The sequence below is a fragment of the Trifolium pratense genome, linkage group LG3 (assembly GCF_020283565.1).
Source record: "Trifolium pratense cultivar HEN17-A07 linkage group LG3, ARS_RC_1.1, whole genome shotgun sequence".
NCBI classification, from domain to species: domain Eukaryota; kingdom Viridiplantae; phylum Streptophyta; class Magnoliopsida; order Fabales; family Fabaceae; genus Trifolium; species Trifolium pratense.
The window spans coordinates 39126865-39141258 of record NC_060061.1 but is presented as its reverse complement, the minus strand read 5'-3'; the positions used below and the strand labels follow the sequence as shown (position 1 = coordinate 39141258).

Below are 14394 nucleotides of genomic sequence, written 5' to 3'. Positions count from 1 at the left end.
GCAAGTGAGTAACACACGACTCTATGTATCTGTTGGGCAAACCAACTCCATATATGATATCTGGCATGATTGCTATCAAATATCTTAAACTTCATATCAAACTTTTATAATTGGTTGAATCTACTCTTTTTCTGTCACTTTCTGTTGCCGGCTTCAACTTTTCTTTCAATATGGGAAATTGGTTTTGAATGTCCCATATTGAATTTCTTTAAAATATCACTTGCATATTTCTTTTGAGAAGTAAAGATACCATCATTTTGTCGAACGACCTCAATGGCAATGCCAAATGACATTAATCCCAAGTTTGTCATTCCAAAGCGACTCATCATAGCCTCTTTGAATTTCGCAATCATCTTTGAATTATTTCCAGTGAAAATTAGATCAGGCACACAATAAGAACGTCTCTAGGATCAATGAATTTGATACAGAGTGTGTGCTCAAACGCACATCTCTAAAAACCATTATGCAAAAAATAAAAATAATCTTCTTATACCACATTCTCGGTGTCTGCTTCAAGCCATACAATGCTTTCTTCATTCTATAGAATTTATCTTCTTTTCCTTACCAGATATCATGCAGGTTATTCAACAAACACTTATTTCAAAGTACTATTAAAAAAATGCAGACTTAACATTCATTTTACTAGATATATTCAGAAATAAATAACCAATATCAACTATTCCATTCATTAATAAACTTCTAAATGATAAAAGGCCATTTGATAACTAGATATGTTTAGAAAAAACCAATAGCAGAACAAATCAATCAACATTGAAACACTTTCATTGACGCTTGCATTCACCAAACATTCTAAGCTTCTCAATCATGAAATAGAGAAACCTACACTTCAATCTATTTTTGAGATGGAGGATTATTGTCATCCTTAATGTCATATTAGAAAATGCAAACAAGTCGTTATTTTGTACAACTCAATTTTAATAATGAAGAAAAACAGCATTAAAATTTAAATGGATTAAGTGATTAGCATTATGTGGTGTGATGAAGGCCATTGAAACTGCTATTATTCACAATTGGTTAAATCTTTGGATTGAAACAGATTCCAACCTTGCAGTTTTGGCTTTCAAGTCTAATTCTCTTGTGCCTTGGATGATAAGAAACAGATGGCAGAATTGTAAGTTGTTGGCTAGAAGAATGAATTTAATTATCACTCATATCTATAGGGAAGGGAATGTTATTGCTGATAGCCTTGCAAATCTGGGTCTTAACACTGATAATGCCTTGTTTTTTTGGGAACCTCCTAGTTGTATAGTTAATAGCCTGAATAGGAACAAGCTTGGAATACCAAACTTTAGGTTCAAATCTTACTAAGAGGGTTTGGTTCGGCCCCCCCTCTTAATCTTTTGTATTTTTCTTTCTTTATCAATGGAGTTTTGTGGTTGTAGCACCCTAGCTACACCACCTTTTGTTTAAAAAAAAAAAAATATATTCTAGCAATAGAAGATAAATAACTCCTAATGTGCTTGTATGAGTAATGTTTGAACTCAAACAGAAAAAAAAAATGCTTGTCCATAATTTATTTTCTCCAAAACAAACTTTACTTGCTTATACTAAAATGGCATTTGAAACCTCTCAAAAACCTTACATTACAAACAAACTAATGGGTTTGTTCAGAACACTATTAAACTTAGCAAATGAAAAGTGCAAACTGCAAATGTTGCTAGGAACTTTACCTGCAAATGAAACTTTACAACGGCATTTTAAAAGCACTATTCAAACATAAGACATTCTACAAAAGAGCTTTTGTTTGTCTTACACTTGGAGCTTCTCCATTTTTGCGGTAGATTCGTCTTGGAATGCAAGAAAGATTGAATGGATGCAAAATCAAACATACATTTGTTTTCCTTGGCCATTTCATGTATTTTTTCTACAGGGACTATTTTAGCATCGTTAAGTACCTTGTGTCGAAACCAAATATCAGAAACTAATCTTGTAATGCAGTATGTTCCACAACCAACCAATGTCATACCACAAAAACTTGTGGTCACAAATCGAACTGATAAAGAAGCTATGGAACTGGCAGCAGCCGAGCAGGATCCCGCTTGTCCACTTCCGCCTAGACTGATTGTTGTGGTTACAACGAGGCCTGTTTTGCAATAAATTGCAAAATCTTCACAGTTATTTTTGAAGACATTGTAGGGACCAAAGCCATTTTCAAGAAGATAAAAAGCACGGTGAAGTACATCTTCAGTTGCGTCAGAGGAAGCAATTGTGCAGGTACCTCCTCTAGCTTGAGCTAGAAAATGTGCACATGAGACAGCATACTCAAAGAGACATAGTTCACCTCTGGAAAGAAAACAATCTAAGCATGATAAGGTTACACCATTAGTCCTTGTTTGGCCTCCATCACCGCATTTTGGGCATGGAATTTCAGTATTAAAATTGGGAATTGAACTTGCGACGAGACGGTCCAAAAGAGTTTCTGTTCCATCTGTTGCTCTAGTGAAGTGTATTACTTTTTCCTCACCAACATATATACATGTTATCATGTTACAAAAATGTAGTTAGCAGAACACAAAAACGACAGTAACGTAAGTATAAACATTATAACTGAAGCATAGAATAAGTTTGAGACAAGAATATGATACATAGTTGAATATGAATACATAAAATTCATATATATGAGTAAAAAGAAAGAGCAGATGACCATGATGTGCATAGAGGTATCCCTGCCTCCAGGAGTAGATGTGGTCTCCGGGTTTCAATTGTTTTCGATCAATCTTATTGGAAAACATTCCCATCTTTAAGGTGTTATGTTACTATGTGTGTATGGTTTGCCAAGGTGAAGAATGAAATTGAATTGAAGAAAAGAAAAGAAAGAAAATGAAGATGAATACTTTGCCTGTAGACCTTCCACTACTATACTTAATTTTGAGGCAAGCAATATGACATTTTCCGATGTAAATTGATGCACTTGCTGATATTAACAACATTGAAAGCAAAGAAACTGGGGGGGTATTCCAAAAGACTCTAGTGAAACCATGTTGGAACAAATGTTCCACATTGGAGGGAACACTTACCTTAGTAACGGTGAACCCTTGGGCCCCTAAAGGCTACCCAGCTTTGTAAACAGGGGACTCCGCACACAATGTTAACTGTCACACATGCGCCACTGCCAACCGGGTCGGGCTTGAGCTTGGACTTGGTGATATATTATATTTTACTGAAAATTAATTAAATATTTTTTATTAATTAAAGATTGCGGTTTAATGACTAATTAAGCACATGTTTTAAATGTGTGCTGACCGTTTCAATTTGTCTCGATCCATCTCACTTCTCTCCATTTTTGTTTCAAACTCCACCTATAAATACAGTCTTCCACTTCTCATAATTTTTACCATCCAAGAAGGTGTTGTTCTTGACCGTGACAATTTTAAGACGTTTCAAAACTGCCATGGACACACTGAAGAGGTTATTGGAACTTCGGCTGTTGGTGCAACCAAGAAACCGTTTAAGTTTGAACGACTGCACTTCAAACGTTGGCAACAAAAAATGTATCTTTTCTTAACTTTGAAAAAGGTTGTCTCCGTTTTGAATGAGGATATGCCTACTGCTATTATTGTTCCTGCTTGTTCAAGTTCGTGAACAAATGATCAAACAGTCACCATCAATGGTGACAACGGTGATAAATTTGACCCCGCAGCAGACAAGCTGAAAAATTTGAGCTTGGATCAACAACTTTGGATTTCAAGATGATCTGTATGACTACTATCTGTCATACAAGAGTGCTAAAGATGTCTAAGAGGCTTTAAAGAAGAAGTACGACACTGAAGAGGATTTAAAGATGTCTTATAACTTGTTTGGTCACAAACATGAAGAAACATTGAAACAATTTCATTGTCGATTCTTAGAACCTGTTTCTCCAAATGAAAGATATTTTCCAGTTATCAAACACTGATTCTAAGCCTCTCAATCATGAAGCATGAACCTAAGTTACATTCATGCATCTGAGAAAGACAGACCTACACTTCAATCTCTTTGAGATAGGGAGGACTATAGTTATCCTTAATGTGACATAAAGTATCAGAAAATGCAAACAAATCCATATTTTGTAGGACTCAACTTTAATATTGAGCAAAGACATTAAAAACTTAGGACTAAAGAAACAATATTTTGGCAATAGCATGCCTCATGTTTGAACACAAAAAGAAGAAAAAAAAATGTGCTTGTCCATACCAAATTCAACTAAACAAGCTTTACACGCATTGTACTAAAATGGCTTTTGAAACCTTTCAAAATTGCTTACAAACAAGCTAATTGGTTTGTTAAGAACACAACTGAAACTTAGCAAATTAAAAGTACAAATTTTACTGGAAACTTTGCCTGCAAATGAAACTTGAAACATAGACATTTAACTAGAGTTTTTGTGCAATCACACTAGTTTTCCGCCTTAACCATCTCTGGTATTTTTTCCGGAGGAACTTTAGTTACCCCATTGCGAAATCCAATATCAGATACCAATCTTTTATAGCAGTACGTTCCACAGCCAAGCAATGTCATACCATAAAAACTTGAGCTCACAAATCTAAGTGATAAAGACGTTATGGTATTGACAGCAGCCGAGTAAGTCGCTGCTTGGCCACTTCCGCCGCCTACACTGATGTTTGTGGTTACAAGGAGACCTGTTTTGCAATAAATTGCAAAATCCTCACAGTTATTCTTGAATAAATGGTAGCCACCAAATCCATTTTCAAGAAGATAAAAAGCGCGGAGAAGGACTTCGTCAGCCGGATCTGAAGAAGCAAGGGTGCAGGTGCCTCCTCTAGCTTGGGCTAGAAAATGAATTATATTGACACCATACTCAAAGAGGTATAGTTCACCTCCAGAAAGAAAACAATCTAAGCAAGATGAGATGACACCATCAGTCCTTATTTCACGGCAATCACCGCATCTGAGGCATGGAATGTCGGTATCAAAAGAGGGAGCTGAACTTGTAAAAAGACCGTCGAAAATAGCTGGTGTTCCATTTTGTTGTCCTCTTCCAGTTGTGAAGTGGATTACCATTCCCTCACCAACATATATTCCTGTTATCTTAGCAGAACACAAATATGACATTAACATCAGTAATATCATACTTATAAACTAAGAAACACGGACACCTGACATCACACTGACACGTCGATACGAATAATAATTTGAGAATATAATATAATTAAGTGTAATTATAAGTGTCGGTGTCATGTCGGACACGGCTAATCTGACGAGTATCCGTGCCTCATTGCTTATAAACTGAAAGCATAGGATAAATTTGAGACATAAGGATATGATACACAGTTGAATATGAATATATAAATTAGCAGAAATGTGACATCAAAGCAGATTAAAGATGAATAGAAGAGAGAAGAGATGACCATGATGTGCATAGATGTAAGCCTGCCTCCAAGAGTAGATGTGATCTCCTGGTTTCAATTGTTTCCTATCAATCTTATTGAAAAGCACTCCCATCTCAAGTGTATATATGATCTGCCAAGAAGGTGAATTGAAGGAATGAATGTCTTAATAATTTACTATTTATTTTGGTAACGCTATAGAAATTAATAAATTGTATTGACTCAATAATAAATTTATCATTAAATAGGGTTATTCCTAAATTATGTTTTTTTTTTTTGGTAGAATAAATTATGTTTTTTTTTTTACAGTATTCCTAAATTATGTTGTTGACTCTTCAAATGAATATTTTTTGGTTTTATAACCCTCTGGTTCCTAGGGGAAAGAGACCTTAGTAGTCCAGAGTCCGGCCGCGAGGTAAGTAAAGTCTGACCAAGAAATTGTTCTACTCAGGAATCGAACCCGAGTTCTCCTGAAATCCGTCCTTTTTGATGAAACTCATTCTTCAAATGAGTTTTTTGTTTGGTAGTCTTACGGCTAAAAATTTCATTTTAAAGGTGGATAAGTCGGGTGTTTGGGATTTGAACCTCGACAATGCATATAAAATACGATGTCTCTACCAACTGAGTTAAGCTCACGAAGACCAAATGCATATTTTTTTACCAAGAATTTAACTCCCAAATAATGACAAGGTGAATTATTCGGTACACATCTTATTTAAATATGTATCATTACATCATTGATGTATACAATTTTGATATGTTCACAAATAATGTTTATTAATTTTTTGATATTAAATACCATTTGTAGACCTATTAGAATTATCCACCTCAACAGCTCTCCGGTACATATCCAAATAAAGATGTATCCCAGAGTGTTCATCGAGCTCATTAACCACTTGAGTCAAATGTTGAATTAATTTTTGTTTATTTATTAATTGTATTAACTTAATTAATTTTGTTAAAAAAAACTCAATTAATTTTTTTATTTAAGAATATATTTAATTTTGAATATCTCAATTTTTTCGACTGAAATTTGCATTAAACTATGGACAACAATAAGAGATTTATTTGTAAATTATATATTTTTTGTATTAACGAGAAAAGGACTCCAGTAATCCAGAGTTCAACTCCAAGATAAATAAAATTTGACCATAGAATTTTTTCCACGAGGAATCGAATTCGGATTTATCCCAAATGATTTGTTTTGGGAGAGCTCATTACCCTTGGTTAAAAGCGCTTGGTGGTTATTTTAATAGCATCATGGTTTCAAAGGTATTCATCTATTATTATAACTTGTTTGGTTTATATGATCTCACAAGAATTAAGCAACATAGAATCAATTTCATTGACAATTCCATTCACCAAACTCTGATTCAAAGCCTCTCTCAATCATGAAACAGACAAAACTGAACTTGAATCTATTTGTGAGATGGATGATTGTTGTCATCCTTAACATCATATTAGAAAATGCAATCAATCAATTCAAATAAAGACAGCATTCAAATTTAAAAACATTGGACTAAAGAAACAACTCAAACTTCTGACAATAGTAATGTGCTTGTCCATAATTAATTTTCACAAAAACAGACCTTACATTACTAAACAAGCTAATTGGTTTTTAAGAACACAATTGAAACTTAGAAAATGAAAGGTGCAAATCAAAACTTAACACATGCATTTTAAAAACACCATCCAAAACATAGACATTCTACAAAAGAGTTTATGTTGAACCAGACTTAGTTGCCCCCCCTGGCCATCTCAGGTATTTTTTCAACAGGAACTTTGGTTACATCTTTGATAACTTCGTGGCGAAATCCAATATCAAAAACCAATCTTTTAATGCAGTACGTTCCACAACCAAAAAATGTCATACCAAAAATACCAGAGATCGCAAGCCCAGTTGATGAGGAAGCCATAGCACTGGCAGCAGCCAAAAAAGATACTGCTTGACGTCCACTTTGTGCTAAAAGAAGACCAGTTTTGCAGTAAATTGTAAAATCTTGACAGTTATTCTTGAAGACATTGTAGCTACCAAAACCATTTTCAAGAAGATAAAAAGCACGGTGAAGAACAACTTCGGTTGAATCAGAAGAAGCAAGTGTGCAAGTACCGCCTCGAGCTTGGGCTAGAAAAACTGCATAGGAGACACCATACTGAAAGAGATAGAGTTCACCTCCAGAAAGGAAACAGTCTAAGCAGGATTTGATGATACCATTGGTCCTTGTTCGGTCGCCATAACCGCATCTTGGGCATGGAGTATTGAATTTTGGAGCTGAACTTGTAAAGAAACGTTCCAAAATAGTTGGTGTTCTAGCTCCAGCAGCTTGTTGTACTGAAGTTGTGAAGTTGATTACCATTCCATCACCAACATAGATTCCTGTTATTATCTTACAAATGAAATTAGCAGAACACAAATATGACATTAACTTCAGTATCATACTAATAACCTATGAAGCAAAGGACACTTCTCGGATTAGACTTGTACGGGTGTCGGACACACGTCTATGTCAGACACTGACACGACACCAACACTTCAGTATCGTACTAAATTATGTAATATTTTAAAATTATTATCAGTGTCAATGTGCCAGTGTCTGTATCCGGCGTCTGTATTCGTGCTTCATAGCTAATAACTGAAAGCATATAAGTTTGAGACATAAGATACGATTAACACAATGTATAGCCGCATATGAATATATAAATTCACAAATGAATAGAAGAAAGAAGAGATTACCATGATGTGCATAAAGATAAGCCTGCCTCCAAGAGTAGATGTGATCTCCTGGTTTCAATTGTTTCCTATCAATCTTATTGGAAAGCATTCCCATCTTAATGTGTTAGTATATGTCTGTGTATGTTTTGCAAAAAGTGAAGAATGAAATAAAAAAAAACATGAACATGAATACAATTTATATTTGCCTCTAGACTCTAGACCTTCCACTAGTACTTAATTTTGAGGCAAACAAGGTGACATTTTCCGAGGTAAGTTGAAGCATTCATTAATTGCTTTTAGCCATTCAAGGTGCATCATAGCACTTGCTGATATTAACAACATTGAAGGCAAAGAAACGGGGAGTGGTATTCCAAAAGACTACTAGAGCAACCATGTTTTGTCTCTCCCTAGCTGCTAGTATTATTTGGCAAACAACACTTCACATACACAACTGTAAGGTTCCGGATTTGAACTTGGTGAAACCGTCCAACCCAGTAATATCGACATTTTCAGTTGAGCTGGAACTTATGATGACTTGTTCTAGTTCTATTAGTAGTAGTAAAATACTAACTATTTTACAACAGTTTAATGTGATATTTGAGTTTCGTATAAGCTGAGACCTTATTGACGGTGATAAGTTGAGATATAATGAATTTAGGACTGATGTAAATAATTTTGAACAAAATAATTATATTGAAACCATTAGACGGATTATTTTGATGGGAAGGATATCTCATCTAGTCTAGTGAAAAATTTTACCGGTGACATCGGAGCCACTCATTTTATTTTTGCAGTACAAAAAATTGGAAAGTGAAGGATCCTCTCCATTTCTAATTCTTTCCATTTCCTCGATTATTATATAATTTTGGGAATATAAATGTAAAAGTATGACATTAAGTGGGTCCAAATATCATTTATACACCCAACCCAATTGCTTTAAAAAAAAATCACTCTGGACTACTTAAAAATTCACTAGAGAGGATATCCTTGTACATGTGATAATGTGACACTCAATATGTGTGTTTCAATATGTACCTTGTTTGACACAAGTTGTGAATCTTCTAAAATAAAATTCAAAGAGTCATGCATAACAATATTTTCATAACAATATTGTCAGCAAATCTTTCACTCATGTGTAAATATTTTTTAAAAATATATAGCAATTCCTTTTCTAAAAAAATTATAATTAAATAGTGAACGTGATAATCTGTTTTCATATAAGTTGTCAAATGTTAAAATTATTATCTCAAATGCTTATACAAAAGTACAAATGCAACTGATAGGAAGATAATTCCTATCAAGCTAAGACACTATGAGAACTACACTATTACTAAGAAAAGCAATAAAACTATCTAAGAAAATAAACATAAGTTTTTCATTTTTCAATGATTGATTCCAAATGACTAAAGGACTGCACATAAATAGTAACCATAATGTTTAATATTCTAATTGGGCCTAAAGGCAATAAAACTCAACTAAACAATTCAAAGACTAAAATTCCAACTAACAAAAGTTCAACTAAAAACTACATCAATATTATTTAATTAACTAAATTAACCTCTATAACTCATGTGGCATATCTGTGTTTTGAGATACTGACAATCTTAATTAGACATTATGTTTAAGAAAAGATGAAGCAAACTATGAACATGTTAATATTTGACAATCGTTGTTGTCACTAATTTTCATTCTCTCACAAATACACATTTTCTGTATAAGTAATTAACTCTACTGCTGTGCTTTCATTGCTAATGTTAGAAGTCGAACAGAAAAGAAAATGTGCCTGCAGTCCATAAGTTTTTTCTCACCAAAACAGAATCTTGCATTCAAAATAGCTTACAAATTGAATCTTAGCGAATACAAGTACAAATGTCACTGAAAACTTAACCTGCAAGTAAAACTTAACAAAGGCATTTTTAGAACCCCAATTCAAACATAGACATTCCACAAGAATTTTTGTTCAACCACACCAGTTTTCCGCCTTAGCCATCTTAGATATTTTTTTCTACAGGAACTTTAGTTCCATTGCGACGAAATCCAATATCAGAAACCACTCTTCTGTAGCAGTATGATCCACTATAAATAGTCAGACAGCAAGAACTGGAAACCACATATGGAAGTGCAGACCAAAATGCGGATTTAACACCAGCCTTGAATGATGCTGCCTGTCCACTTCCACCAACACTGCTGTCTTCAGCGGTTACACGGAGGCCTGTTTTGCAATAAATTGCAAAATCTTCACAGTTATTCTTGGATACATGGTAGTCACCAAATCCATTTTCAAGAAGATAAAAAGCACGGTGAAGGACCTCTTCCATTGGATCGGAAGAAGCAAACGTGCATGTGCCTCCTCGAGCTTGGACTATAAAATGTAATTTATTGACACCATACTGATAGAGGCGGAGTTTACCTCCAGAAAGAAAGCAATCTAAGCAGGATGAGATGACACTATGAGTCCTTGTTTGGTTGCCATCGTCACCGCATCTTGGGCATGGAATGTCAGTATAAAAAGAGCTGGAAGATGAACTTGTAATGAGACTGCCCAAAATAGTTGGTGTTCTAGTTTTTCCTTGTACTGCACCACTTGTGAAGTTGATTACCATTCCATCACCAACATATATACCTGTTATATCTTACAAAAATGAGATTAGCAGAACACAAACATGGCATTAGCTTCAGTATCATAGAGAATAAGATCAATATGATATATAGTTAAATATGAATATAAACAAATGAATAGACTCATAAATATGAATAGATAACCATGATGTGCATAGAGGTAAGCCTTCCTCCAAGAGTAGATATGATCTCCTGGTTTCAATTGTTTCCGATCAATCTTATTGAAAAACACTCCCATCTTTGCTGAGGTGAAGAATGAAATGAAAAGATAGAAAATGAAGATAAATATACTACAGTTTCTTTGCCTCTTCCACTGCTGTAGTAGTATTTTTGAGGCACAATATGACATTTACCGAGGTAATTAAGTTGATGCATTAATCATAATAACCTTTAGCCATTCAAGATGCATCGTAACAATATTAACAACATTGTTGAAGGCAAATAAATGGAGAGTATTCCAAAATACTAGTACTAGACAAAAACAAGACTTGACACACGCGCAAGTTCTCAGATTCGAATATAATCTAGAAATATCGGTAGTTTTTCCTCGGTGGGGGACCAAAATGACAACGAATTGCACATTGAAGGACTAAAATGACTATTTCCCCTAATTTAAGATGTTTTTATATTGAATTATGCGTCTCTATGTCACTTAATTTCTTGTTTTCCAAAAGCCAAACTATTCGTAAAAAAAAAAAAAAAAACACATATATGAAAATTTTAGAATATAATCCTTTACGTAACTTTGCATAATAGAAAAAGTGGATCACACCGCTAAGTCAAATAATAGCAATTATCATGCACGTACCAGTAATAATAGAATAAATCAGAGGTTCACATTTTATTGAATCTAAGAGAAGTAACATATGAAACATACAAAAAAAAAAATTAATACTAGAGAATAAGACATCGCTCAGAGAGGAGTTTCCTATCACAGTCACGGAGACGAAAATGAGGTGGAGCGGTTATTTTTCTCAATGATGGCCTCGAAAATATCATCCAGGAAACAATATCAGTAGACACTTTATGACAATATTGCAAATTAATCTCTTTGAGGCGTGTGCAGTTTTCTACGGCTAGCCGCACTCCCTTCTCAGTGACATCATAACAATGTTCTAGGTCCAGTTGCAGAAGCCGAGGGCAAATCTTTGAGATCTCATACAGTTCTTTATCATCAATTCTTGAGTGTGACAAGTTCAGCACCTCCAAACCGCAAACTTCAAAGTTGATCGAAAATACCTTAACTTGTGGGAAGCAGGCTAACTTCAAATGCCTGATCTTACGACATCTCTTCAAGAGTGTAGCAATACATTGATCAGATATGCGCTTGCAAAAGCTCAAATCAATAAGTTGCATACTAGGAAACATGAAACCAAAGGTGTTGACTTGTTCGTCTTGCAAATGTGTATTGCAAGCCAAATGGAGAGACTTGAGTTGAGGGTATACAGCCAAATCAACCACAGACGGTGGTGGACCAATTCCAATATTTGTTGACTCCATTCTGATCTCTGTGAGCAAAGGACAGTTGCTAAGGAGTGCAAAGAAGGATGAATTGCCGAGCCCCTGACAGCTACTGACGTTAATAGATACCAAACCAGCAAGAAATAGACACAGCTTATTGAAAAGCTTATTATTCAAAAAGTTAGCACCTTGAAGATCAAGATGCTGCAGAGATGGACACTTGGACAAGAGACAATGGATGCCGTAATAGTTATAATTATAGCAACCTTGGAGGACAAGTTTGGTCAAAGGAAGGCGTGCACGTGCTATAGACTTAAGCAATAAATTAGTGATGCAAGAAAAGGACAAATCAATACAAGTTAAACGCTTCAAACTAGTGAGTGAATGAATGAAGTATGGGTTATCATGTGTTATGAAAGGGCATTGGGAGATAACCACCTCTTGCAGAAACTGACAGTTGATACAGAGTTGAAGAAACCATGAATCCTTAACGTAAAAATTAGCAGAGAGATGAATACTGCGGAGTTGGGAAAGCTTTTGAACGAGAAGATTTAGAGCATTGTTATAATCCTTGTCCTCAGGCTCAGGGTGGTGGTCATCGTCGGATATTCCTTCCCTTCCTCCGGGGAAACTGATGTCCAAATGTTGGAGAAACGGAAAGGAATCCGCGATGAAGGTTATATCAGTAAATTTGAGAGAAGCAATATTGGAACAAATGAGAGAGGTCAAGCTACTAGTACTAGTGTTGTTGTTGTTTTTGAGAATAATAGATCGTAACCCTAATGTAGGGATAATGGGGTTGTTGGAGAGGTTGAGGGATGTGAGGCGGGAAAAAGAAGGAGGGGGGATTCGGGAGATAAGTGCGTTGAGGTCAGCACGGCCACGGTAAGTGGAGAGGTCGAGGGAAGTAAGATTTGGGAAGCGGTTGAAGATGCGAGAGATGGGTAAAGATGATGATGGATTGATTAATTTGAAGGAATACACAAAAGTGTTTGTGATGGAGAGTAGTTGTTTGGATACAAGGGATAGAGTCTCTAAGTAATGTTTACGCTCCTCCACGTTATCGATATCGATCTCGTTCAAGAGTTTAGATATCACCAATTCCCAGCAATCGCTAGGCAAACCTGATACTGCCATTCTTTTTCTGCTGCTTGATGCCATAGCACCAGCCATGTTCTTCGAGATCACACTAAGTAAACAATCAACAACCCAAACCTTTAATTAGTAGATAGAATCGATTGATTATCTATCTATTTTTTTAATAATATGAAATAAGAGAGTTGTTCATCTATATATATAATATATAACAAACCATCTATAATCTCGGTGATTTTTATCTTATCTTTTTTGCAAAGCATGTGTGATCAAAAAATATAATTTTCACTAATAAAATAAATAACATAATTTCTACAAAAAAAAAAATAAATAGCATAAAATCTAATTTATATTGCATAAGCTCAAAAATAAGCTAATCCAAACGAGACTTATTTTTGTATCTTTATTGTAATTTTACTCTATTAATATGCATAAAAATAGGAACAAAATAAAAAATAGAAAAATCTATGTATGCATAACAAAAAAGTTTACAAAACAAAATTATATATGAATGTATGCATAAAAATAGGAAGAAAAAAAATCATTAAAAAAGTTATATAATACAAAAAGAATAAAATAATACGTACACATAAAAATATAATACAAAAAGAATAAAATAAATACGCATAAATAATATTACTCCCTCCGTTCCTTTTTACTTGTCGTTTTAGAAGGAAAAAAATTGTTTCAAATTACTAGTTGTTTTGATAATTTAAGGTTATATTTTGTTCATTATACCCTCATGTAAATTTCAAATATTTAGAATTAGTTGTTGAATATATATATTTGAAAAACTATTTTTTTTTTTAATTTTTTTTGCACATCTATTCTATATCTATATCTATTCTTACTATATATAAAAATATAGAATACGTGAGTTTTGGTGTGGACTTTTCATAATACCAATACCCTTGATTTTTTTTAGTAGCAACAAAAATCATTTATTAACAAACTGACCATAACATAAGACATATCGTTTTTTTTACATAAGTTAGACACAGGCAAACACTGAACGCGTCTGCCTGGTCCGCTAATAATATATTAAATTGATTGGAAGATAAAGTAAAAAAATATACTTTCTTAATTTTTTTTTTCCTAAATGAAAAATAAAAAGGAACGAAGCGATGTAGTATATTAGCCTGTTCCATGCACGCGATT

The 14394-nt window shown here is 34.3% G+C and overlaps 5 protein-coding genes across 5 annotated transcripts; all 5 read right to left on the bottom strand.

Moving 5' to 3' along the window:
- Positions 1-134: 134 nt before the first annotated feature.
- LOC123915077 (protein LEAD-SENSITIVE 1-like) lies at positions 135-2759 on the bottom strand. The gene is made up of 3 exons (XM_045966225.1): positions 2666-2759; positions 1917-2497; positions 135-353 (listed from the first exon to the last, which is right to left on the bottom strand). Exons 1-3 carry the CDS (start codon positions 2757-2759, stop codon positions 135-137), a joined length of 894 nt encoding a protein of 297 aa, XP_045822181.1.
- A 1621-nt stretch (positions 2760-4380) lies between these two features.
- LOC123916502 (protein LEAD-SENSITIVE 1-like) lies at positions 4381-5463 on the bottom strand. The gene is made up of 2 exons (XM_045967966.1): positions 5370-5463; positions 4381-5042 (listed from the first exon to the last, which is right to left on the bottom strand). Exons 1-2 carry the CDS (start codon positions 5461-5463, stop codon positions 4396-4398), a joined length of 741 nt encoding a protein of 246 aa, XP_045823922.1. The 3' UTR covers positions 4381-4395.
- Positions 5464-7084: 1621 nt separating this feature from the next.
- On the bottom strand, positions 7085-8176 carry LOC123915076 (protein LEAD-SENSITIVE 1-like). Its single transcript, XM_045966224.1, has 2 exons — positions 8083-8176; positions 7085-7725 (listed from the first exon to the last, which is right to left on the bottom strand). Exons 1-2 carry the CDS (start codon positions 8174-8176, stop codon positions 7085-7087), a joined length of 735 nt encoding a protein of 244 aa, XP_045822180.1.
- Positions 8177-10052: 1876 nt separating this feature from the next.
- LOC123915075 (protein LEAD-SENSITIVE 1-like) lies at positions 10053-10918 on the bottom strand. The gene is made up of 2 exons (XM_045966223.1): positions 10825-10918; positions 10053-10684 (listed from the first exon to the last, which is right to left on the bottom strand). Exons 1-2 carry the CDS (start codon positions 10916-10918, stop codon positions 10053-10055), a joined length of 726 nt encoding a protein of 241 aa, XP_045822179.1.
- A 656-nt stretch (positions 10919-11574) lies between these two features.
- On the bottom strand, positions 11575-13314 carry LOC123915074 (F-box/LRR-repeat protein 2-like). Its single transcript, XM_045966222.1, has one exon. It carries the CDS (start codon positions 13312-13314, stop codon positions 11575-11577), a length of 1740 nt encoding a protein of 579 aa, XP_045822178.1.
- Between the last annotated feature and the right edge of the window lie 1080 nt (positions 13315-14394).

Coding starts and splice junctions, on each gene's coding strand:
- LOC123915074 (XM_045966222.1), bottom strand. CDS start 13,314: ATGGCTGGTGCTATGGCATCAAGCAGCAGAAAAAGAATGGCAGTATCA.
- LOC123915076 (XM_045966224.1), bottom strand. CDS start 8,176: ATGGGAATGCTTTCCAATAAGATTGATAGGAAACAATTGAAACCAGGA. Junction 7,726..8,082: donor TTATCTTTATGCACATCATG/GTAATCTCTTCT, acceptor AGATAATAACAG/GAATCTATGTTGGTGATGGA.
- LOC123916502 (XM_045967966.1), bottom strand. CDS start 5,463: ATGGGAGTGCTTTTCAATAAGATTGATAGGAAACAATTGAAACCAGGA. Junction 5,043..5,369: donor TTACATCTATGCACATCATG/GTCATCTCTTCT, acceptor CTAAGATAACAG/GAATATATGTTGGTGAGGGA.
- LOC123915077 (XM_045966225.1), bottom strand. CDS start 2,759: ATGGGAATGTTTTCCAATAAGATTGATCGAAAACAATTGAAACCCGGA. Junction 2,498..2,665: donor ATACCTCTATGCACATCATG/GTCATCTGCTCT, acceptor ACATGATAACAT/GTATATATGTTGGTGAGGAA. Junction 354..1,916: donor ATATTTGGTTTCGACACAAG/GTACTTAACGAT, acceptor AATAATTCAAAG/ATGATTGCGAAATTCAAAGA.
- LOC123915075 (XM_045966223.1), bottom strand. CDS start 10,918: ATGGGAGTGTTTTTCAATAAGATTGATCGGAAACAATTGAAACCAGGA. Junction 10,685..10,824: donor TTACCTCTATGCACATCATG/GTTATCTATTCA, acceptor AAGATATAACAG/GTATATATGTTGGTGATGGA.